Raw genomic sequence first — 26,222 nt, 5'->3', positions numbered from 1 at the left:
GCCTCAGGGTAGACGCGGCCCGGCGTTCCTGGCGGGGGGCGCGGCTTTGTCCTCAGCGCGGATGGCGGGGAGCGGGCGTGCGGCCCCGGGACTTCGTTAATTCGCCTGTAAGCGTCTCGTCTGTGGGACAAGTGCGAAATTCCAGTTTAAATGCCGATCTAACTATTACCGAGTGCTGGGGCCCACCGAGGTTATTGCAGAATTTAATTTTAAGACAGAATTTGAGTAAGACTACTTGCTTGTTAGGAAGGATGGTGGAAGAAGGCACAAAGATAATTATAGGAGGATCATTATGGGGTCAGGGCTTAACAACAGAGCTAGTGTTTTAGGGGGTTGTCTGTGCTGTTTCATTTCTCAAGAATGTACAAACTTTAAGGAGTAAAGTAAGATTTTCAGTTTCTTCAGTGTGTCGTGCAAAAATAAGCTGCTTGGGAAACATATAACTGCGGCAAGAGGGGCTGCTAACAACGTGACTTAAAAGTGCTAGAAAGAGAGAAATTTGAGTTCAGCTCAGTTATTAAAGCAATACGTTCTTAAGTTTGCACAATGCATCATGCTCCGGTTGAGGTGGTTCGCCTCACCCACAAGGAAGAATACAGCAAAAGAGCAACTTCCTTTAACTGCCACACAGCAGTTGAAGACCTGCTTGCAGCACATACCTATTTTTTTTAACTGCAGTTTAAGAATCTTGTTCAATTATAGTTACAGTATTATAAAACATGCCCCTGAAATCAGAACTGAATATAGATGTAGGACCTAAGACCACCAGTCAAGGTAAGACCTTGAACATCATGGTTAGCTGCCTTAAACTTTAGGGGGGTGAATGTCTGTGTCTCTTTGATCATAACAATCTCCTGAAGAGGTGGGTGACTGAATGCATCTGGAATCTTCTCGAATTTTCTGCTCTGTTAACCTGATCTAATATTCTCAGGTACTGCAGATACATTTAGTGGAAAGACAGGGAAGCAATAATCTAGCAGCCATTTGTTTTAGAGTTGCAGATCTACATGTTAGACTTTTATGATAAACTATTTGCAGTTTTAAAAAATCTGACATTGGTGTTCATAAGTTCTTGCACATCTGTTTTGTGGAGCTTGCTCTGCAGACAAGGTTTATACCAGTAAGAAGCTTCCAGAGGAAGCACAGTGGATGTTCCAGTTAATCTGCATTTCCAGGGAAGGGTTACTTCATCAGTGTGATATTCAGCCTTATGTTACTGTTTATCCTTAGCAAATACAGGCAGTAGAAAGTTTAAATAGCTTTACCTGTAATTATATTCATTGTTATAAATTATATGACTATACATTTTCCACTGAAGTCAAATTGCTTTTTAAACAACAATAAAAGACAATTAAGCTGCTTGACTAGTTTTTGTGCAGTAATCACTTCCTGCTCTTGGTACCTGTTGTTTTTAAAGTAAGCATTAAAATCTTGGTTGCTCTCCTTCATGTCATTTAAAAATCAGATGTGCCTTTTTCAAATGCTCCTGAGGCAAGACTTGCAATTACCACAAGTCTGGAAGGCATTTTGCGTATTTGTACAGTAACTTCACTTATGACTCATTTACTAAATGAACATAGCAAATGCAGTCTATCTGTGTCATTTTAACAACTTATGCAGCCATAATGAACTGCACGTAAAGTTGGTCAGGGTTAGAGAATTCAAAAATGGGAAGGTTCTACTACTTTCCTGAAAAATACAGTCTTGCGGAATGGCTCTGTTGGTGCCCCCACTGAAAAAGACAAAATCGCATAGGCTTATCCCTTGTTTCAAGAAAGTTACTGGGAGGGATCTTTAGATAGCTTGTCCATAGGGCATACTTTTTGCTTCTTTCTGCAGATCGGAGAATCCAGTTGAGACATACTGCAGTAGCAGATGAAGCTCCACTCAGTTCTGTTGTTTATAGATGTATTTGTTCTGTTCATCATTTGAATTCTGAATGGTCAGAGAAAAATGAGATCTCTGTAGGCTGATGTATTATCTGCATGTGCTGTTCCCCAACCCTCTTGGAGTTTCCGACATCCAAGGTTTTCTGTTAGTACCATAGTTTCCTCATAAGGGAGGAAACTCCACCCTCTAACTATTTGTAAATTCAGCAGATTCTTCAAGTAGTTTCTCAACAATTTGACATTTCTGCTCAGTAGTTCAGGCATTCCCAGTTCATAAAGGGTATCCTCAGAGCTGTAAACTGTATTTTGTATAGATACAAAATTTATTGCCCCTTGTGATCTGCTGGCCAATTTACAGCTCAAGTCTGATCTGAATCTCCCGGTATTGATGAACGATCTCTACCAAGTGCTGCCATGTTACAGTGCAAAGTCTGATACCAGGGTTTAAACAGATGACAGAGTCAACTTAGTGCCACAACACAGATTTTATGCTGAATCTAAGACTCGTTTGTCAACTTCATTGTTGTATGGTGACTGTAGAAGAGGGGCGTACTGGGAAACTGTTGCTGTTTTACAGTGCCACTGCATTGTTTGCCGTTCCCCTTTCTGCTAGTTTTCTCTCTTTGGCAGCTGTCAGAAAATGCCTATTCCTTTATAAGTAAACTTATAGAAGGAAAACTTGTCCTAGAAAACAGCCTGCAATCCCAATGACTGTTCTTTAACACTACTTTAAGAGTCTCTGTTTTTCTTGAACTGTGTTTACATGTATGACAGTCTTCCTGCTAATCTTAGCTTTTTGTAGTGTGAAGTTCTACTTTGAATAAATATTACTGTATTTTGGTGAGGACTTCTGAAAACATGTTTCTAACTCCATTTCTGCAGACCATGCACCACACTTCCTCTGCAGTCCCTACACTTGTGCAGGTAGCAACCAGAACTACATATGTTTTGCACAACAGTAGAAAAGTGGAGCTTTTTTTTTCCTGCCTTTATTGAATACACCCCTTAAGACTAGAACAATTAGCTCATTTTCTTGCATATTTCTTCCTACCCATAAATTTCTGAGATTATTAATAAAAACTGCTTATCAGTTGTTCTTACTCTGTTAGGCTCTGTTAAAGATTTTTTTTCATTTACTCTCGTTTCAGTCCCTGCATGCTGCTCAGCTCGCTACAATCTAGCACTACTGGCCTTTTTTGGGTTCTTCCTCCTGTATGCATTACGAGTGAACCTAAGCGTTGCTCTTGTGGATATGGTAGAACCTAACACAAGCATAGCAAAGAATACAACTTCTAATGTGTGTCCAGAGCATTCCTCCACCATAAATGTTCCTCGCAACACAACGGTGAGGTCTCAAATATATTGTCCTGTAATGTGGCATGTAAAAGTGTTTTTAATAGAAGTCTGTGATTGATGACTCATGCTTAGGTGGCAAGAGAACAGGCTACTTATTACCAGATGGCCTTTTCAGTAGTTCCTTTAAAGCTATTCTGAAAAATAATAGCCTTAAATGACTAGCTAATTTCGAAGTGCTGTGCTCAGGGTCAGTTTCTTTACGTACATCTTTTCTGTGCTATTCCTTACAAATTGGCTAATCTGACCTTGTAGATCTACTATGACTCACTGTTTTATATGCCAGTGATCAACAGTTACTGTTATATCTGCATCAGAGCTCACATCACTGTCCATATTTGCCTGTTTTTCATACAGTCTAAATGGCATGAAATTTCATTACAAATTAACGTGTAGTATTTTTGTCTTCACTTCTTTGATTTCTTTCCCAGATCATGATTCTTGTCTTTATATCCTGTATCTCTGACTTCCTTTCCAGTAATCCTTAAAATCGCATGTCTTAACTGAACAGAACTGTTGGATATGAAAAAATGCTTTAAAAAAGCCCAAACCCACCAACTTTGTGAACTTGGACTTGCACAGATCTCATCTTATAATTGAAGTTTATTACTGAGCAGTCTTGCTGTCTTCCTGCCTTCATTTTGTTTGCTTGTTTAGAGGTCATTTATTATTTAGCATCAGCAAATTATAACTGAGAACTTTATGAGAATAAGATTCTGCCTCATCATTTCTGTGAAATGTATGATGCTCATTTAGATGCTCATAAATTTGGCTTTTGGAAGTGATCCCAAACTTCAGAATCACTTTACTGGACAACATGTTGTCTTGCTGACTTCCTTTATAGCTTCAGGTTCTGTATCTTGACCATCTTTGCTTTAATTACTTTTATGACTTTTATTTGTCTGTAAAAATAATCTTCCCTCTGTTGTGTTTATCCCATCCTTCCACCTACCCTTATGAGTCCTTTCCTTGGCTGCTCTCTTTATTTATATTAAATTTAAGCATCTGCATCTCCTTGTTTGCTTTTCTGTCCATACATTTTCTGCAGGAAAAGCCATTTTCTAGCGCATAACAGAATGTCCATACTTTGATACAGAAGTGGGATTCACACTCATGCAGACTCTGTAGTCTGTACCTGTGTCACCTAACCCAAGTTGCTTAGAACTCAAAAAAGGATAACTGCCCAAACATGGTGCATTTCACATTGTGGTGATTTGCATACTTGAGCTAGATAATGTCTGGACAGGCTGTAAACTACCTGAATTATCTTTGAACACAACTTTGATTGCAGTATAGATGTGAGTAAAGGAGGGAGACCCTAGGGAGGAGGCCATGAAACATTTGTAATTTAGGTGTAAAGGACTAAATGATAGATCAAAGTTATATAAATAGAGAAACTGCTGTTTTGAACTTACTGCATTATGGGGTTTTCTTCTCTTTTTAGGGTGAAAAGTATTCTTGGGATGCTGATACTCAGGGATGGATCCTTGGTTCTTTTTTCTATGGCTATATCATTACTCAGATTCCAGGAGGATATCTTGCAAGCAAAATTGGAGGGAAGCTGTTGCTAGGGTTTGGCATCTTTGGTACCTCTGTATTCACTTTGCTTACTCCCTTAGCTGCAAATTTGGGAGTTGGCTACCTCATAGCTGTCAGAGCCTTGGAAGGATTGGGAGAGGTAATCCTTTTTCTCTATGTAACTTTAAAATGTAGCTGAATAATTTATTAATAAATTGTATTAATTAGTAGACCCTGTAGGTATTGGTATGCTGGAGTAGTATACAGATTATTTAATTTTGAGGAGTTTAGTTTTAATTTATTTGAATAATTTAAAAGTTTACCCTATATTTTAGCCTAAGATTTCCATTTAAGAAAAGGGTTTTATTTGTAAGGACACTTGGGACAAGACTAGATTTATCCCTTGTCATTTGTCAGAAACTGGGAAGGAGTTCAGAACGGTATTGTTTGTATTCTTGCAACTTTCCCAGTATATACAGAATCAAAAGCAGGATAAATTAATTCTGCCTCCTTACTCATCCCTTGCGCACTTTTAAAAAGTGGTTCCTTAGTAAACTAACAGATTGTGCTACTGCTTTTTAATGAAATATGCTTTGAAACATGCAAAATTGAAGCAAGTTCTAAAATTGTCGCATTTCAACAGAATGACATGTTGTTTTCTAGGGTGTTACCTTCCCAGCTATGCATTCAATGTGGTCTTCTTGGGCTCCTCCACTGGAACGCAGCAAGCTCCTTAGTATTTCATATGCAGGTGAGAAATTCCCACAATGGTAATGGGATTATACATTTTTACTGCAGTAACAGGGAGGATTGACTTAAATCAAAGGGATTTATATTATAAATTTTAATCAGCATTTAATCTGGAAAGCATAACATTGAATTAAATCTTGCTTTGCATTCATTATCTTCATTTATTCATGGCTTTTATAACCCTGAGAAAAGGTGTTGATCTGCAACTAAATATAAACTTCAATCTAACTTTGCTGTAAAGTGGTTCAAAGAGTTACTGTAAAGCTGATGAATAGAAAATACTGTAAAAAAAAGAGATTTAGTATTGGGAACAAAAAATCTGGGTCAGAATCAAAGGATGGAGGTGTTTGGTCGGTTTGGGGGGGTTGTTGATTTTTTTTTTTTTAAGTGTGGTTTTGTAGGAACTCAAGGAAGAAAATGTCCAAGGTCCCAGGTATTGGAGCAAGAGCTCTTTGCTGGAGTCTAATACTCCCAGACCATATTCTCATAGATACTCTATGCATGGAAGGTGTAATGTTTGATATCAGATTTACTTGTATGAAAATATTTGATGTTACACAGGATTCCTGATTTAGCAGAGCGATACAAAATGTACAGAAAGCACAGTACAAATATAATAGCAGTTGCAATACGTATTTGCATTACTCGTCTCTAATATGCTCACCGTCATGACGCTGGGAATCCCCAATCGCCCAAAGGGAATACATGGGTTGAAGGCAGCTCAAGTCTGTTGTTCTGTTAGGAATTCTGTTCTTAGTTGTTTAGTTTTTATACTTTATGTTGGGCTGAGTTACGTATTCACTCCCTTCACGCTGGTCTGGCTAACACAGGGAGACAGTCATATTTTTAATGAACTCAGGGAAAAATATTTACACCACAAGCTGATCCACTGAACTGACATAGCTGTTTGTTTAAGCTATGTTAAGCACCCCCTGGTCCCCTTTGTGTTGAGATAAAGCTGTGCAAAAGCTGTGGTCAGTCACACCCTCCATTATTCCCTGAGCTTCATGGACACATTGCTCTTGCCCATCTCCACGGAGCCTTTGTCTGTTTTAGGGGTTTATTGGTCAGTCACTGCTCAATGCAGTATTTGTGGAGCAAGTGAAAAATGTAGCTTTCTGAATTTACTAGTCAAAATTTATATTATTTCCTTGAGGATGACAAATTTTGCATTCACTTAATGAAGTAATAATTTGATTTACTTTTGTTAGTCTGTTACAGCTTTCTTATTTGAACTGGGCTTCATCAAGAAGACAGGCTATACCCTGCAAACTGTGGCTACAGTTTTTTAAGTATCTAAGACAGTCTGGTGGCTCACTTGTGCCAACAAGAATGAAGCCTTAATCCTTTCTTCCTCACATTTCCTCACTTCCCTCCTAGCCAAGTGTCTCATTCCTTCCTTTGCACTATTTCAGGCACTCATCAGACCCTTCCATGAGCCACTTTAACCCATCTAATGCAGCAGAAAGCTTTTTCCCTTCTTCTTCTCTTTTTTTTTTTTTTTCTGTTTTCTATTTCTTAAGTGAATTAAATCTGCTTTAAAAGAAGCTTTCTTGTGAGAGACAGCACAGAAGCTAATCAGAGAGCACAGAGTTGGGATTGACATCTACTGCATTTAACAATTGGTAGCTTTTAAACTGTCGTTTTGTATCTTGTGACACTATATGCTAATGTGCTAGCAAGAAGAGGCTGTGGTCTTGAACAGTCAGTTGTTAGCAGTCATGAATGCATAGGGTGTCTTGTGTAAACAGAGTGTTTCCTTTCCCCCATGTTTTCATGGTTGCCAGTCATGTGATCTGTGGCTTATTTAATCATGATCATATTGATTTTCTAAGAGAACACATGATTGAGGTTATACGTGGTTGTTATTTTGGTTTATATTTTGCAATATGTATGTGTTTTTGTTTGTGCTCTAAGTTTTCTGCCTCGAATAAAAATTATTGTTTCCATGAAGATGGAATATAAGCAGCCAGTGTATCAACATAATCTAATGTTTTCTGGGATAGGATTAGGTCTGGATAAGTGATCATATAAATAACATTAAGAGACAGGATATGCTATTTATCACAAGAGAAGTTCCTAAGTATGTAAAGAATATTGGTTGGGTTTCTGGTTTAGATTTGGAATGTGGGGGGAATCTGTCATCCTTTACAAAATATATATTGAGGAATAGTTCTTTCCTGCTTTTGGCTTGTATCTGAACTGGAATCTGCCTATCTTTCCCTGCTTCCTTGCCCAATCCTACAACCTGTTAAATTCAGGGACCACGAGATTTGAACCTGCTAGTTATATGGATGCCTTCTGGCTCCTGTTCCTAGCATTCCTGTTACTGTGGAGCTAGTAGGAGTTATAAGAAATGGAAACTGATTATAATAAATCAGAATATTATCCCTCCACCCCCAAGTCCTTAATTATACTGTGATCAGCTCTCTCTCTTGTTTTGCAGCAATGCCAGCTGACTAATCTGCATTGTATTGGATGTACTAGAGCCATCACTATATTGGAGATAATGTGCCAAGAATGCCTATCTTTTATTGCTTTTTGCTTGTAATTTTGGATGTTTGTCAATGACTTTGTGGGTCTGCTTCATTGGAGCTGCAGCTTATTGTGCCTGTCCTTCTTTAAGGTGAAGTGGCAGCCCTCTAGTGGTGGTGACAAATCTTTTCTTCATGATTTATTACAGAAAAATAAAATAACTGTGAAATACCACTTAGTTTAAGAAGTCTATAGGAGATGTAATTATTGTTTTTCGACTTTTCTTTGCTTTCTTATGGTAGGTGCACAGCTGGGAACTGTTGTCTCTCTGCCACTATCTGGTTTAATTTGCTACTATATGAACTGGATTTATGTGTTTTACATATTTGGTAAGTGTTTTTTTTAATTATTTGAAGTACAATCCATATTATTTTTGAAAATCATGGTGTATTATAAAACTTGTTTTAAAAACGTGTTTGACATGTAGGGTTGCTATTTTATTCCTCCTGGGAAATCAGAGATATTTAAAGCTAAACAGATTCCTATGTGTGGCTATGTAAGCCTTGCTTCCAATGAGAAAAGCTGTCTCTGTGTTGGACAAAAGCTAGTACAAGTCAAATGCTCTTAACTCTCCCACTGCTTGGAGACAACAGGCTGAAATTTCTTATTTGAAGTGTGAAATTGAGTTAATAACTTTAATCCCAGGAACAAGCTTCTACTCTGAATGAAAGAACATGTGAACAGTTACTGCTGCTTTAAATGGAAACTGTGTGGAAACTCTCTCTAGCAGTTACAGGAACTCTGAAGGAATGCCCAAAATGCAAGGCATAGCATGTTTACTGTTCTAGAAGAAGCTGAAACACAGAACATATTTTCTAACAGCATATCGTAGATCTAACTGATGCTTTTTATGGGTCTATTTACATGTCTGAGCCATTTCATATTCTGCATGGGGAAGGGAGAGTCAGAATAAAAGACATGGGTTACACTTTCCTCAATAAAACCAGCTCCAATTTTTTGTATAAAGAAAAAGGGTTCAAAACAAAGAATTGAACAAAACGAATTAAGTTGCAATGTTATAGTTATACAAAAGTACTGTTAATTTGGTCTGACTATTGAAAAGTTACCTTTGTCAAATGATAGTTCTGGGATTTGGCTTGAAAAAGGAAAGGAGCATTGGTACATCTGTTAAGATGATATAGTGATATTCTGTGTATGTGCACAAAGTATTTTTTGTGATTAAACTTAATGTGAACTTTTACTTCCTCTGTGCGAGCCATATCCCTTGTGGCTGTTCCATGTGACTGATAAAAATACAATACATATGCGTATGCAACTTTCTTGCTGTATGAGGCACTTCCATGTGGAAGGAAACATGAAAAAAAAAAAAAGAAAAAACAAAACCAGCCCCACTTTCCTGCTTAATCTTCTTTATTGTTTGATAACTCTAAAATGTGCATTGTTAAGCCACTTTGGGGAACTACTGTTTGTAAGTAGATAGAAAAATAATGTATATTAATATTATATGAGTATTTGGAAAAAGACTTCTAACTAAATCATCTGAGAGTGTTATTCACTTGATATAATTGCTTATGGTTTTATTTTTATCTCTTCACCCATCTTTTCCCAATAATAGGTGCACTGGGCGTATTATGGTTCTTCTTCTGGATGTGGTTAGTTAGTGATACACCAGAAATGCACAGAAGCATTTCACATCCTGAAAGAGAATATATACTCTCTTCTCTAAAAGATCAGGTACAGCACTTTGGTATAGTCATACTTACTTAAGTAAGAACATAAACCACAAATGTTATCATTAGTGTCATGCTATGCTGATGTCTAGAAACACACCCTTAGTCTGAGATAGGGACAGAATTTGATAAAAAAAATAAAAATATAGTGCAATTATATAAGTGAGAATCAATCAGTAATCAAACAAAGCATTTATAATAATGCCTTTTGTTACAGATGTTGCAGTGCTTTTTAAATAAAAAAGTCCTCATGTCTAGGACTTCTCGTTAAACTAGATTCAGACTTGTATAACGTCTTTAAACTTTGCAGTACAACATTTTACAACTTTTTTCAATGTGTCTCCTAGAGTAAGAAAGAGATTATTGTTTGCAAAAAAAAATTTTGAAAATGCTAACGAGACAGTTCCTAAAGTGTGCATAAGAGTTTATTCATGTGACTGGGGATATGTATTACAACCTGTGAATCTGGCAGAGAGACCAAAGTTAATATCTAGGATTGAGCTAAGATTCAGCTAAATAAACTATGAGGGATGACTTTAAATATTTAATAATTTATGGTAAAAGCAGGAGGCAACAAATCTCAGCAAAGGCAGGCATAGTTTTGAAATTCTGATTACAAAATGTAATAGTAATTGGTTTGCTTTGCAACAGTAAACAGCAGAGCAGTAACATACATGAGTATACTTTCAGTGAGAACTGAACACAATAATTCATTCAATGCCAATTACTTTCATCTATCAACTGAGACTCCTTTTGTGCTCTTAGGAATGAATGATCATCATAGATTTGGGTAGGATCAAAACACTGGAATTAGTAAATGTACCTATTGATGTCCTGATCACTGTCTCTTCCCTTTGTCTCCTGCTTGCTAGCTTTCTACACAGAAATCTGTTCCCTGGAGACCTATACTGGAGTCCCTTCCACTCTGGGCTATTGTTGTGGCACAATTCTCTTATAATTGGACTTTCTATACACTTCTTACACTCTTGCCCACATACATGAAGGAGATCCTGCGGTTTGATGCACAGGAGGTGAGATAAATAAGAATATAGTCACTTTCTTCTGAATTAAAGAAATGAAATAACAGATCTTCCCTGCTGTTTAGAATAGAAGGACCTGTTTAAGGACCTTGGAATGTAAATGTATAGCAGGGAAATCCCCACAGTTAAGTGGATGCTTTGAAAACATTGCCTGCCTTGTAATTTCCACTTTTCAGGATTTATTTGACATTTAGCTTAATGCTAGCTTTTGAGCTCAATTTTCTATTTGAAGATAAGTATTTTAAGGGGAGGTGAGGAACCTTCAGTCTGATTGGATCCATTTCCAAATTGTCACTTTCCTTTCCATAGTGAGCAGCGGAGGTAAAATACCTTTTTTTTTTTTTTAAATAGGATGAAACAAATACATAGACTTAAGGTCCAGATATAGTGCTCTTCAAGGAAATTTTTTTATATTAAATCATTTATCAGGGAAAAATTACAGGGGCAGGGGGTGTGGAAAATTCTTATTTATAGCAATTACTTGATGGTACTAGTCTTTATTTAACGTGAAATTTTTGATAATAGCATAGTTTACCTGGAGAAGCTGGTACAACTCAAGTGAAAAGGCCCTCAGAAATTCTAACATAGTCTTTTCCTGGTTTAACACCTGAGACTGGTTTAGAGCAAACTAAAGACGCTTGCCGTGCAAGAAAGAGGTGATGCAAGCAATCTTGGGAGAAAAAGATGGGGGATCTCAGCATTAGAAGAGAACATTGTGGTAGGGCAAGCTGCAAAATGGCTGGAAAAAAAATAGCTTAAGCTGCCAGTTTTTATTATGCCTCTTGAGGGAATACCTGTGTAAACTTCTGTGAAAGTCATTTGCTATCACAGCCCTTGATTGCATGTGTTTTGTAAAACATCGTTGCATTAAATGCTAACAGGGTTCTGCTGCGAAGTGGTTTCCTGTGTCTCTGGATTCTGTTTATTCTTTTTGGAGTGATATAAAGTACTGTGTTGTGAACGTTAAAAAAAAAAAAAAAATGGAAAAAGCTTGCATAATAGTGTTGTACTAACTTTGTTGCCACACATTTAGATGGAAATTGCATTACTGTTTTAAAATATTACACAGTTGCTACTGTATAATCCACCAGTTTCCATCCTATGATAAAGTAATTGGTTAAAAATAATGCTGTGTCTTTGAACAGTGCTTCAGAAGTTCTTGGGTTTTTTGTTACCGTGACTATCTTCTAGTTTTCAAAATTTTATTTACCGCTTTTGAAAGTGGAGCATTGAAGCCCAAAGGCATCATGTCTGACTGCTGATAAAGTGGTTTTCAGGTGGAGATGTGTTTCTAGTCTCATTTCAGATTGAATTTCCTAGGGAAGCTTTTGTTTCTTCTTTGACAAATATACATTTTACAATAGTGTATTAATATTAGAGTATATCCAAATACCTCTTTTGAATCTATGTGTATATATATATATATATATATAGTATATCCAAATACCTCTTTTGAATTCTATGTATATATATAGAGTAAATATCCAAATACCTCTTTTGAATCATAGATTAGGTCAAATTATAGCTCTGTTATCAATAATTATCCATAATTGTATGGAAAGGCTGTAAATTTCTGCAGTTTAGTAGTATTTTTTATTTTCCCTCATTGGAAAATCATGCAGAATCAGGCAGAAGTCTCTGAACAGCTCTTGTTTAAATTAATAGGGATTAACAGGTGACTTCAGTATAAGTAATGTTAGATCCTGAATAATAGCTTTGCTTTGGAATTATAGGATGTCCAGCCTGGATCTGAGGAAAGTTCTAGTTCTGTATCTTGTTTCTGATTATAGCCAGCATCAGATGTTTCAGCAGATAGATATGGTATAGTGTAATGTTGAAAAATTATAGTAGTACAAACCCCTGAGATTCCATATAGCTTTTATAATTCTGAATAATATTTATAGCTTCCACTTACTTTAGTAACTCACCTGATAGCCTGTCCTACTTGAAATTGGTGTTTCTGGAAACTTGCATTGCTAGGTTAATGTCCACAAGATACCTTCATGTATAGTTTTTGTTTTTCCTGAACCTAGTTGCTGATTTAAAACCTTTGAGTTTTTGGTCTGGTTGACATTGATATTTACAGATTAAGTCATGCAATGGAAAGTTTGTACATTGATAACTTTAAAATGTTTTGCTTTTTCTATCCCTAGGTTTCTCTCTTATGGTAATACCAACAATAGTTATTTGCATGGATGGTTTTGACACCTCTGGTTCAGTCTCTGTTAATGCTCCAGCTGTAGCGATTTTTCAGCATATTGAATTGTTATTTCATTGTTTTAACTGTCTTTTTTTTTTTTTTTTTTTTTTTTTTTTTTTTTAATGTCCGTAACAGAATGGATTTTTATCTGCCCTACCTTATTTTGGCTGCTGGTTATGTATAATTCTGTCTGGGCAAATTGCTGATTATTTACGGGAAAAACAGAATTTGTCCACTGTTTGTGTTCGCAAATGTTTTACCCTAATAGGTAAGTGCAAGTATCATCTCTGGAACATATCATATCAGTCTGGGAAAACTGAAGGATTGAGAGAGTAGTGTGACATTCTGCTGTGAGATTAGTCAGGATTGTGCGTGGCTTGAGAGGAACAGCTTTACTTGTCAAGAGTAAATCCTATCTTTTTCCATAAAAAAGTAGGCCTCTTGGATAGGAGAACAACAAGAGATTGCCAGAAACTGTGTTTAGGTCAAGATACATCAGTCTTACAAGCAAATATTAAATAAATGGTCAGGTAGAGTCACCATTAAAGTGGTGATGATTGCTTGACCTTGTGAATGGCTTGGGATGTTGTTCTGCATGATCCTATTCCCAGCCCTGTCTTGTTCAGCGTTTTGTTTATTTAAGACTTAAGTAATTGAATAGGAATACACTTGAAAAATTTACAGTTGCTACTAGGGTAGGAAGGCCAAATAGAATCTAAAATAGCTTGACTAATTGGGAGGAGAGATGATCTGAAATCAGCAAGAGATCATCAAGATCTGTTTTTTAACTAAAAGGCTGTATTTAGGAAGAAGTTGATTGCTAATTGAAAGAGAGAGAAAGAGGGAGAAAGAGAGAAAGAGAAAGAGATTAGCACAGGTTCCACCCAAGTGGCAGCCTGCTTGATGTGTGCAGATCCTTGCTGCCTTCTCAATTCTGCTGATTCAATTGTTTCCTTTAAAGGAGTTCTTACAATAAACCCTCAAGCATTTTTTTAATGTTAAGCCTACACCATTTTGGTGATCCAGTTTTCTGCAGGGCCTCACACCAAAGTATGTACAACTAAGGGGGAAATATGCTGTTATGTTAGGAAAAACAGGACTGTTAGGCTGGCTTCATCAACATGTACTTGAGGCTGTTTACAGAGATCATGATGGGGTCATGTGAATGTGCTCTGGTACTGGGAAATGGGTATCAAAGTTGACTGCATATAGGAAGCAGCATGCAGTAGCTCATGGTGGCTGCTGTTTCCAGTACCTGATGGAGCATCTCTAAAACTAGCCTGGGTTCTCTAAATTGTACAGCAAACTTCAGTATAGATATACCAGGCATTCACATCTTGTAAATGTGAAATAAATCTCTTCTAGAAGGTTCCTGCAGGAGAAATAAGCACATATATATATATATATATATATATATCTGTACATATTTGTATGAACCCTTCCAGCTCTACATTATTATGATCTGCAGAAGTCAGTGTTTGTACCTGAAGCCTGGAGCATTAAATGGGGATAATTTCTTTGCAGTGCACTGTTCACCTATCAGTGTTATTGTGGCTTCTATTATTTTTATAACAATAAATAAAATTAATTTGTGAAGTCACAGTATCTGATTTTTTAAAATTTTTTATCTAGTTGAAGTTGGTTCTTTGCATCTAGAGTGGGATTTTTCTTGGTCTGCCTACCATTTTCTAAGGCAGCAACAGGTTTGCAACCTTCCTCACAGGCCCACTGTAATGCATGTAGTGCAGTGCTGGATTCTGCACACTAGGTGGTGATGGAAGTTGTACAGAAAATATACACAGCTTGGAGCCTCATAATGTCTCTCATGTTAAAAGTCCATTGATTCTAAGATTTCTGTCTTAAAGGAATGATTGGACCTGCGGTGTTCTTAGTAGCAGCTGGATTCATAGGCTGCAACTATGCGCTGGCTGTTGCATTCGTGACCATATCGACAACACTAGGAGGCTTTTGTACATCTGGCTACAGCATCAACCATCTGGACATAGCACCTTCGTAAGTATTGTTGAAGCTACTGTTGATGTGCAGATATGTACAACTGCTCTTAAATGACTAACTTTTAAGAATGGAAAGTTAGAGTTCAGGCCGTAATTTCTCCAATGTGTTACAAATTCAGAATCTGACAGATCCATCAGTTTCCCAAAGAGCATGGATGTATGTGTATTCTTTTGAAAGTCCACATAAGCATCCTTTGCTCTGGTAAAAGTCAAGTTCTTTGCTTTGTCATTCATTTACCTGTTTGCAGTAGCACTTAGATATGAGCAGAGTCAAATGACTTTATGACCAAAGAAAAGAGTGTTTCTGTACTAATGTGCAAAATGAAAAGGATTTAAGTGTAAGTGAGGAGGGGAAAAAAACATTTTATAGAAATGTTACCTAGAAAAAAATTCTTAAGATCTGAACAACTTAGAGGGGAGACTTTGGGTCCAAATTGAAGATGGTATCTAGGCTTTGGCAATTAGAAGGAGGGTGATCATGTACACAATGATGGACAAGTTTTGATGGATATGAAACAATGGGAGCCCAATTAATCTTGGCAGGAGAGATTAGGTAGCAAGCAAGAGGGGAGGTGTCAGTGGCCACCTATAAACAGCTTGTACTATGAATTGAATATAAAAGTAAGAAAAATAGCTTCTGTGATGCACTTTGTTTTAAATCAAGTAGAATTATGAATTTAGAAGATGTAGTTAAAGCCATGCATCTGGGGTATTATGGGGTCATTATACAGCATCTGTTTCAAGCTTAGCTTTGCAAAACTACAAGTTAGTTTCCTAAAAATATAAAACATTAGCTAGGAGTTGGAGTTATTTATTTTATGTCTTTGTGTTTAAAAATACCAAAAATGAGCATTGATGTAAAAAAACATCACTACTGTAAGTAACTTAATGGTAGAACTTTGATATCTATGCAGTTTTGATTTGCCTCCTTTTCTCTGTGCGTCACAGATTAGTCTTTGTGTCATTGTTGTAATATTCCTCTGCACAGGACCTTTTCTTAGTGTACAGGATGGGTCCTGCTCTAGAAATGACTGAGTGTTGTCTAGGGAGAAAGACTGGCATTCATTCTGAAACCCTCTATCTCATAGTTGTAGTAGTGGGAAAGCACATAATGACTGAGGCAGGGCATTACAGGAGAAAAGAAGGGTCGTGTGTAAGGTAGCCAAACATTGCTTTTGGGAATTCAGTCCCTTCAGTGTTCTGTCACAGAGTTTGCAAGTGGTAGGTCAGGTGGATCAGACTCTAGGGTGGTCATCTGTGAGGACCATGTTCATACCCTCTGGCTTTAGGAATCGGGATTTAAGAGTTGTTTAGTTATGAAGAGTGATGGGAACATCTTGAGGTTGGTTCAGACTCCCATAATATGTAAAGGGAGTCTGCAGCAGCTGGAGTCCAAACTTAAACATCTCAGCTGAGAAGCTTATGTCAGATCCAGTAAGACTGAGGTCTAGCTGATTTGTTGCTTGGATTTGTATGCCTTTCCAAACTATTAAGGTCTTCTTTGCAAAAATGGTATTACACAGAGTGTGGACAGAAGTCAGTGGAGTTGTTATTTGAATATATGAACAATGCTGTTAAATCATCTTAAAATGAGATCCTGAGTGTCTCAAATCAAGCATCCATTAGGCACGTACATTTTTAGCCTATGTTTTCACTTCCTACCTATAGGATGGGTTTCACATTGTCATCTCCATCTCAAGAGTGTTGTGAAAATAAATGAGTATCACGAGTTCTACTGGAAAGTGATTAAGATGATTAAAATTCTACTTGCAGCAGCTGAATGCAGAAAGTAAGGCTTGGGTCCATGCATTGAGCAAGTGAAGTGAAACAAGGAAAAGGGAAATTGCACATCTGCAGTGTGTGCCTCTGAGGCATGTACACAAGGAACTGTTGTATGCAGGTGAAGGCAGAGGTTTCCAGAACTAGGATGTTATGTGTGTTTTCTAATTTGCAAGGTACTTCATTCTGCATTTCTAATGTGTTTATTTCAAGAGTGAATTTGTGTATTACAGTATACAGAGTATTTTTGGTGTTGAAAAAAGCCCTCCACAAAAAAAAAATCACATGGCACGATGCTGATACATGTTAGCAGGTATAATTAGATTCACCACATGAATGCTGCTGATCCCTCTGACCAAATCCCACTCTATTCTCCCTACTCTCAACAAAGGCCAGCTTTTACTCCTTTTGCATTTAAACCATACAAGTTCCTCTAGCCCTTCTTTCCTCTCAGATGGGCTGAAGGGAGCATACCGATAGTGAGTGTAGGAGAGGTAGGTGTCTTACTGATAAAGTTCAGGAACTTTGGCCCGGCATTGCCTCTAGAGACGAATGGCTGCATATGTGGGAAAACTTTCCTGGATGGGAACATGGTCAGGGTGGGTGGTGTTTTACTGAAATCAGTGATTCTCTATTCAGCACATGTGTGCTTTAATTCAGGGTAAAGCTGTCCAAATGGAGAGAGAGAAGGAAAAGGGCTTGTCCTTTTATCAAAGGTTGTGGAAAAAAAATTTCTTCAACTACAGAATCACAGAACCATCTAAGACAAGAGGAAAAAGAAGCCTGTTTTTTCCTGCCTGCTTAACTTTCTGCGACTGTCTGAACTTTGTTGGATGAAATGGCCAAGGCAGACATTCACAGTTTCAAGGAAATGCTTGACATAATTGTAGAAAGCTGAAAACAAGGTCTGCATAAATCTATGAAGGAAACCTCTGTTAAGAGTTTACTCAGATGTCTCTTTTATTTTATTTTTTTTTTAAATTACTGAAAGATATTAGAATAACCAGAAGAGATTCAAAGAAGTTTCAAAATGCACTTAAATGCCCATTGTAATGGTTAAAAGTATGCTGATCAGAATAGCAAAGAACCCCTTGTTGCTACTAAAACTTGAATTATACCAAAGAAATAATTATTATATTCACAGGGAGAAGTGAATGAAAATACTGATACTGAAGGAAAACCAATACTTGTTATTTGTTTTTGGTTTCTAACATGTATTTATTATGCCATCATTGTATTGAATTGGGGGCAGGGACAAGAGGGAGACAAGATTGTTCTTATGGGGAACAATCCACAATTGTATTCATTAAATACAAATGTAATATAGTATTCCATTCTAGCTCTTTAAATCTGCATCAATATGTTGCCATGCTTACAATTTTTAGTATTGGTGTTACCCTGAGCCCTCGTAATATTGCTGTAGCTGTTTTACACACTAAACACTTGACATACACTTTTTACTCTCGATTTTACTACTTAACAGCTCTGCAGGTCAATTTGTATTTTGTTATCCCCATTGTGTCATAAGAACCTGACCAACAGCTTACTATTAGTCTTGCTCTGCAGACATGTCACTTTTTGCTTTCCTGTTTCATATGGGAGTCTCCTCTGTGCTGAGGGAGTGGCATAGCAGTTATCTGCATCAAACAGCAAGAGTTATCAAGAATGCAACCTGTGTCAGAAACACAGGGCATAACCAGAGGCATTTAGCCATAAATTGATTGCCAAAGATCTTTGATGACCAGGGAAACTATTAAACTATGTTTAGTTTTGAAAGTGTGTGTTAGCAGTATTGTAGTGCTTGAACATGTTGAAGACAAAATTCATTTGGTGCTACTTAAAGGTTTTAAATAGAGTTTTGCTATATGTGCTGATCTGCCTAAGGGAAACTTTTACACTTTCACATTCAGCTTCATAAAAGCCTATTAATTCTTAAACAGTTCCGAGATAAGATGACTACATGCTACATTTATAAGAAATAAGGATTATTTTGATTAAGGCAGTTGAAAATACATTGCCACACTTTAAACTGATATGTAGTGTTGACTTCCAAGAAAAAAATCAACTAGTAGGCTAGATAATTCTCTTTCTCGGGGAAAAAACACATTTCTCTAGTATCATTGGACTGGATAGACATATCACAACCTTTTGTAACAATGCTGTATGGCTGAATTCTCTTGTTTTTGTAAATAAAAAGTCAAAGCTATGTAGAGATGAGATTATATTTCTATTATGTTAAAATTAGTGATGACATAATTTCATCATGCTAAATAGCCTAAAATGATCACTGGAAGTTAACTCCTTTCTCCTGTTGTAAACTGCAACTATTAGTATTTTTTACGATTCTTCAGCCAGCAAATCCACCTTGAAAATCTGAACTGCAAGGATCTGTGCTCTGGTGGTTGGAAGGTTGATCTCTGCTGTAGAGTGTCTAGCTCTTCTTTCTCTTCAGTCTCTCTCGCAAGTCTGCGCTTGTGGTACAGTTTCAAACATGATCTTTTGGTTGCAACACTCCTGTGAGAAAGATCTTTAATTGCCTAGAGATGGGGTGCTGAGACTTATATGTTACCAGCTTTTCCCAGCAAGTTTTTACGGCTACTGGTGCATATGCATGCATGTGTGTGATAGAGCAACACGTTCGTGAAACAGGAAGCCTGGAAAGGAGCTTCAGGAACAGCAACCAGCAGAACTGGTTAAGTCAGACCCATTTCCCATTGCCCTTGACCCAGAGAAAGCTGAAGGGAAGGACTGCCGCAGCACTCTGAACTCAGGCCTTCAGAACATATGCGCAGTAACGTGGGGATATCCATCTGTGCTGGTGATACTGCCCTCTTGGCAAATGCTTTTTAGCAATGATACCTGAATCAACTCTTACTTTGTCAAACAGCACCCTGTCATACACCTTGTCTTTCCACTTCAAAGCATGCAATTTTTCATTTCTAACTTCTCCAACAGATCCATTCCAGACAGTTTGGTTGTGACTTAGCAAATGGGATGTGAGTTTGGATTATGGATCCTGAGCAAATCCATGAATAATTTAAGTTAAATTCCATAACTAGCTTCTGGAAAGTAGAGACGTATACAATCATTTAGGTTGTAAAGGACCTTTACAATTGAGTCCAACCGTTAACCTAACACTGCCAAGTCTACCACTAAACCACGTCCCTAAAAACGTATGTACCAACTTGTCAGTGAGTTGTTACTAGAATAAAAGCAACCCATTCTGACTGGAATATTTGTATTTTAATTTGGGTGTATGATCAAGATGCGGTCTATGTGATCAGATAAGGCAAAATCGTTTCCATGACTGATAAGCAGTACAAGTTAATAAGCAGCATTAACAATTTCTCTTGCAGGTATGCTGGAATTCTCCTTGGGATCACAAATTCTTTTGGTACTATCCCTGGAATGGTGGGGCCAGTTATTGCCAAGAACCTCACTCACAATGTAAGTCTGCTTACTATTTCTTCAGTTGTTACATTTTTATTTCCATTGAATAGAAATTCTGTCTTAAGTCTGCAGTCATTAAATGAAATCTGGGTTATCAGTGTAAGTTGTACTGTTGCTGTGACTTAATTCCTAGCCTTTATTCCTCTGATTTTGATCAGGAAAATAAAGATAAAAATCAAAGACATGTGTAGTACTTTAAAATTTTAATGATTCACCCTTATATTCTCTAGGTATAAAATGAATATGTTTTTATCACAGTAAAACTCTCTACAAATACCAACTAGATGAGACAGTTGTGGTATAATTGTAGCAAATTAAAACAAGTTCTTTCTTGTTTGGTCTTTTTTTTTTTTTTAAATCAGTCTCTCACATGAGGTGTTGAGTTGTAAGGTCAGCATTTGTCAGATGAGTGAGAAACTAGACTCAAATGTGTGGTTTTTATAATGCAAACCTTTGTATGTACATTACAGGATTAGGGTATTCTAATCTGTGTTAGTTTCACATGAGACCTAACTTGGACAGTGTTAGATTTGACTTCCAAAATGGTTTAGTCAAAGGGTGATTTGAAGTAGAAGGCGGCAGTGAGGAGATGTTTGATTATTCTTTTTTTTAATCGTTTATTTCAATTACTCTAAAATCTTTTAAGAAAGGAAGATGGGAGGAATAAGTTTATTGATGCAGTTGAATTCTTGGAGTGGGTGATTTCCTTTAAAATAATATGAAAATGTTCATTAACACATGAATCCAAACAAATTAGTTCTTCCAGACATCTTAACAAGTGGGATTTATTTTTTTTTTTAGTTTGATTTGGGTTTTTTTTCCCATATTAATGTGCTGTTCTGGTATTATTCTGGTTTTGTAGTGAGATCAGGTCTGTTACAGTAGTCATCTGGAAAAAAACAGAACAAAACAAAACAAACAGCCCTTAAGACATCTACAGATATTACTTCTTTATTTAAAAAGAAGATAAGGGGAAAAAAACAAACAAACCACTGTTCTTTGCTACCCATGTCTTAAGGCTTTTCTTAAATACCAGAGTTTAGAGGATGTCTCTTGAAATCTGAGTAAGGATGTTTACCTTGCTTGGGCTAAAAAGCTTATGATTCTTGAATATCCACATAGTAGTCATGAAGAATAGCTTACTGCATAGTGCAGAGCACTTCAGTGCTTGAATCACCCAACTTAAAAGCAAGGTAGTGTTTTCCCTTACAGTAGCATTCTCCGTGAGTTTGTGTAGCCTTCATGCAAATGTGAATTTTGATATGAAGTTTCTGCATCTCAGATGATAAACTGATCCAGATGGTCTAATGCAATTCTGATAGGACTATCTGTGTATGCTGTATTATTAAACTGAAGTTGACTATACTGATGATTTGATCTTTTATGTTTATCTTGGTATGAAATCATGCTGAATAGCACTTATGTTTAAATAGGCAAGGCATGTAGCATCAGTTTTAAAGTTACTTTTTCTTGAGTGTGGAGCTGCAAACTGACTGCATCTTTTTTTTCCCCCCCCTCCCTTTTGACAGAATACTGTGGAAGAATGGCAGACTGTTTTCTATATTGCTGCTTCTATTAATCTATTTGGAGCAATTTTCTTTGCATTATTTGGAAGTGGAGAAGTTCAGGACTGGGCAGTCAGTGGATATCACTTGCATAGAAACTGAAGGAGATGCTGAAATACCAAAACTGTGCTGAATCCCAATGTGCTAGAATTATGTGACCAGAAAAGTGCCTTCCCTACTGAGGCCTAGGAGTCTTCAGAGATTTTCAATTAAACTATTTTATCTCTATATCTTTTGTACTGAATATCATTTGACAGCATATGTGTGCTATTCCCTAACAAGAAACTACTTGGAGTATATTTAATAGTTTCGTGCTAGGACTTGATATCAAATATACGATCAGAGACACCATTTAAATCGGTGTGCTAGGCTCCAATTCTTTCCAGTTTTTAATTAATATTTTCTGAATTAATGTGTCAGCAGATGTTTGATACTGAAATTAGAGGAAAAAGCAAAGTGATTAGGTAGCACTGTATGGAGGAATGGCATGCAAGAATGGTACCCAAAAAGGTATTTTGATTTCCATGATGAGATTGATAGTGTCTTTTCTGTTTAAAAGTCTAGGAGAGCTCTAGTTTTCTACAGTCTTTTATAATGCTTTTATTTTGTTGGTGTTTTAAGTGGTGTCTAAGAAATGCACACATGATTTTTATTCTATTCTACACACAAGTTTTCAATGTATAAACATTCCCCGTTTCATGAATATGGCTTCACAACTGATACAGAGCAATGAGGAAGTAAAATGTACCATTGTGACTGACAGAATAAGCCATGTGTTACTGTTCTCTGTGGTGCAGGCTTTTTAAATAGGCCTTATTTTTATTCCTCTGTGCAAAAAAGAAGCAGTGCAACTCTGTGGTTTCAGTCTAAGCAGCGTGCAAGAGTGAACTAGAAATAAAATCTCTGCATGCTTACCTTAAAATAACTTCCAGTTTGGCAGTTCATTTTTTGTCTCTAAATGAATGCAGTAGGTTTCTTTCCTCTTGCATGTAGATATACTTGTCAGCTTGTCAGTGTAAATGCAATAAAATAAGGCCAGTGTAGGGAATAATGAAGAAAATCAGTTCTCTAACAGCCTTGTTTGTTAGTCAAGTAAAAGTAGCGTAAAAAAGAACTAGTGCAATAACCTGATGCTGTTAGTCTCCTATCAACATAGAATTTGACACTCAAGAGCATCCTTTGCACAACATGGAATTAAATGCCACACAGTAGGATTACATGAAGTCTATAAAAACAGTGGCCTTGTTAGGAACAAATGGCTGAATAATCTTGTAGTCACAAAGCAAAGGAACATTCCTGTGCCAAAGATTCCTGGTTTGGAGGTAAAAAAAAAAATCCCTGGGCTCTGGGTTTTTCATTTCCACTAATCCAAAAGAAAAGCCCAGTACTAAAGCTGCTCCAGTGGAGCCTACCTTCCATCATTTCTAGGAAATGGCATCTGCCTCTTCTTTTTAGCTTTAAGAGCCATTTTGGTTTGACCTTCCTTGAAGTGTCATGTTCTCTGATGGTGGAACTGTGTTTAAATCCATGTTTGTGTCTGCAGCATTTCCACAATAAACAATGTGAAGTTAAGATTAAGTTAATAGTTGTTTATTGGGAGTATGTTAAAGCTATATTGTCTTCAGTGTTTCCACAATAAATGGAATTAATATTTCGATGTACATCTGTTGTTGAAAATTACTGTCTCCCTGAAGTTAGAACACAGTTCTCAAAGTATGCTGAACAAGATTGGTGACTGAATTAAGGGATGATTAATATTTTCCTGGAAAATTACCTGCTTTGGAAGTTTGTTGTCTAGCTTTAAAGGTGAGTACTATTTTCTACCTGACACTGTATTAAAAGGATTAATTTCACTTTATGTTTACAGAAATTTGACTCTTTCAGTAGCCTTGGTTAAAAAGGAAAGGAAAAAAAAGTTCCAAAAATTAAAAAAAAAAATCTGGATATAGATTAAATCAGTTTAAGCCTCTGCTTTAGTAGAGATTATGAGCAGGGCAGCATACAGACAGGGTTGTTATTTTGCCCATTCTGAAGTTGGAAACTTCAGTTTCCCATGCTTTTAGTCTTTTTCCTTGAAAACAGTTCTGTTGAATATCAAAATTAAAAAATAGATACTTAAATGTTTAGATGCAGCAAAAGTGAATGTAGACATTCTTTCTACCACTGAAACGAGCCTGAACTGGATTCAGTTAAAACTGAATCAATTTTAGGCATATCTGCAACTGAGCAGTCTGGAAATTTTTGACCAGCATACTAGATTTGGTTTTCTCCTCATCTAACGCACCACTGATTTTGTATACTGTGTAACTTAAGTGAGCTTCAAAACTGGGACTGAAAAAAATGCTATAAATCCTTATATTATTTCTAGACAACAGACTACAATTAACTGGGTACATTACTATTTCCAACTTTATTTTTAAAAGTATCAAAACGTAGGATTGGATTCTTGCTTGATTCAGTGAGGCTCTTAACAGACAAGCAAGAAAACCCAAAAAACCTCTTAAGTTTTACCTCTCTGCATCATGCTCACAAAAAGGAAAATCTGTAGGAAAAAGCTGTCCACATATTTTCTGCTAATCATGGTACTGTTTCTATTGCATTGACAGGTTCCTGTTTGCAGAGCTCTGTTTCATCTGTTCAGAAGTATTTCTCGTATTCTGTATTTTCAGAAGTTACAAGGGTTTTGAGTACCTCTCATCTCAGTTCACCTGTGTGACACAGGGTCTTGACAAAAATTGTTTTTTTGTGATGGCTTGTTTTCCTGAAACAATCCTGTGATTGTTATTTTTTGCTGCATTCCCTTAACAGGTATACTAGAGTAAGAAGTGGTGCTCTCCATTCCATCAAGAACCCTCTAATTAGGATGTCCGCCTGGGATAAGGAAAGTTGGTTCAAAACCAGATTTCACCCATTTCAGAGCAGGAGTTGAACCACTGCTTTGGGAGCATGTCTTAGTGTTGCCAGGTATTTTTAAGTGCATTTTCCTCAATGTCTCCTTCTGACATAGTTCTGCTTAAATATTTTTTTGAACATTTAGTGCAAAGTTCTACCAACAGTAGTAACAGATGGAATAACTCATTCCTTAATATATATCCTACAGCATGTGACATGGGTATTGAACTGAGATCTGAACCATGGTATTTTACAGACTGGAAAAGTGCCTTCATCTTGCTTTTCAAAAGAGGGAAAGACCACAAAGTAATGGGTGTGGTTTTCAATTCACTATTGCTTTGTTCCAAGGGTACCAACTGTCAGTCAGGCATCTTAAACAAGTCTGAAGTATTTGACATCCAAAACCCTGAGTTAACTTATGTAGTCTTTTTTAATGCTAAACTAGTGAAGGTTTATATAACTCTTCATAACATAGGCACCCGTGCATGGCGCTTCCCCCTGTACGTGTTCCTCTGTAACTGGTAACAACTGTATTTGCTATGTGAAGGGGTCATCTTAGATCATTTCCCAGAAATCGAATTGTTCCTGTGATATATCTTTTTTTCTGGCTTCTCTCACTCACTTATTTACTTATTTGCTGATTTTTTCCTCTTCTACTTTCTGGAAATGTTTGATTCCGTGATAAATGAACTAACCTTTGAGTTTGACGAGTCTTCCAATATTTTTAGCATTTGCCAGGAAGGAAAGATGTGGGTGAGGAAGCCTACACATTAGGAAAAATAAGTGAGACAAAGTTCATATGGAAAGGTAATGTCTTCTGTTAGATCACTTCGAGCATCTGGGAAAGAGAAGAAACTTTAAGCCTCTTCTTTTACATTATGAGCTCAACCATCACAACTAAAACACTGCTATTATGTTTTGTACGGTGTTACAGTGAGTAGCATCTTAAGAGGGTCTTCCATTTCTTCTGTGTACCTGGATCTCAAAAAGCTGAATGTCTACTCTTAAACCACATGATTTAAGATCGAGCAAAATAAATCAAAATTATTTTCACTCAAACAGTTGTTGACTGGCCAAATCCTTTTCTGAGACCTGTCAATACAGATGTCTCTGTTAGCACAAGGGCACTGACTTCATTTGTTATACTGAAGATGATATGTCTGACTTGAAGCTAAGAAAAGGATATCATTTGACATGAATGATTTGGTATTAACATATTCTATTACTGTGCCCACTGGGAGGAAACCACCACACTGGCAGTAGTGTATTCACCAACTGTGAAATAGATAATCCTGCAGTTATAAAGAGGATCTTGTGGGGATAAGCAGTTATAGAGAAGTTGATTAGGGTCGTGTTGATCTTCTATGACAAAATATAATTAGCCTTTCTTTAAAAATGCATTTATTTAATCTAACAAATCAGACCATGCTAGAGTCAACTTAAAAGTTTTACTGATTTGCCTACTTCATGCTTCACTCATACAACAGTTAATGTTTCTACAGTTCTGTATCTAATGGACTATATAACTCTGAAAAATAGTTTAAG

General features: G+C 36.8%; 1 protein-coding gene across 3 annotated transcripts; it reads left to right on the top strand.

Moving 5' to 3' along the window:
* The first annotated feature begins 367 nt into the window (after window positions 1–367).
* SLC17A5 (solute carrier family 17 member 5) lies at window positions 368–25,721 on the top strand. Of its 3 annotated transcripts, XR_003398088.1 has the most exons (12): window positions 368–774; window positions 3,038–3,234; window positions 4,687–4,920; window positions 5,424–5,511; window positions 8,288–8,374; window positions 9,622–9,740; window positions 10,609–10,767; window positions 13,112–13,244; window positions 14,842–14,989; window positions 20,127–20,217; window positions 23,480–23,591; window positions 24,594–25,721. XR_003398088.1 is itself a non-coding variant. In XM_026845883.1 (11 exons), exons 1-11 carry the CDS (start codon window positions 720–722, stop codon window positions 23,522–23,524), a joined length of 1,356 nt encoding a protein of 451 aa, XP_026701684.1. In that variant the 5' UTR covers window positions 368–719; the 3' UTR covers window positions 23,525–23,673. The 3 variants fall into 3 exon arrangements, 2 of the variants coding, with proteins under 2 accessions (XP_026701684.1, XP_026701683.1); XM_026845883.1 differs by lacking the exon at window positions 24,594–25,721 and having other exon boundaries at window positions 23,480–23,673; XM_026845882.1 differs by lacking the exons at window positions 23,480–23,591; window positions 24,594–25,721 and adding an exon at window positions 21,750–23,439 and having other exon boundaries at window positions 370–774.
* The last annotated feature ends 501 nt before the right edge of the window (window positions 25,722–26,222 follow it).

Source organism: Athene cunicularia (genome assembly GCF_003259725.1).
Source record: "Athene cunicularia isolate RWA chromosome 3 unlocalized genomic scaffold, athCun1 chr3_part1, whole genome shotgun sequence".
NCBI classification, from domain to species: Eukaryota; Metazoa; Chordata; class Aves; order Strigiformes; family Strigidae; genus Athene; species Athene cunicularia.
Note: the sequence above shows the minus strand (reverse complement) of the source record. Positions and strands in the feature narration are given on the sequence as shown.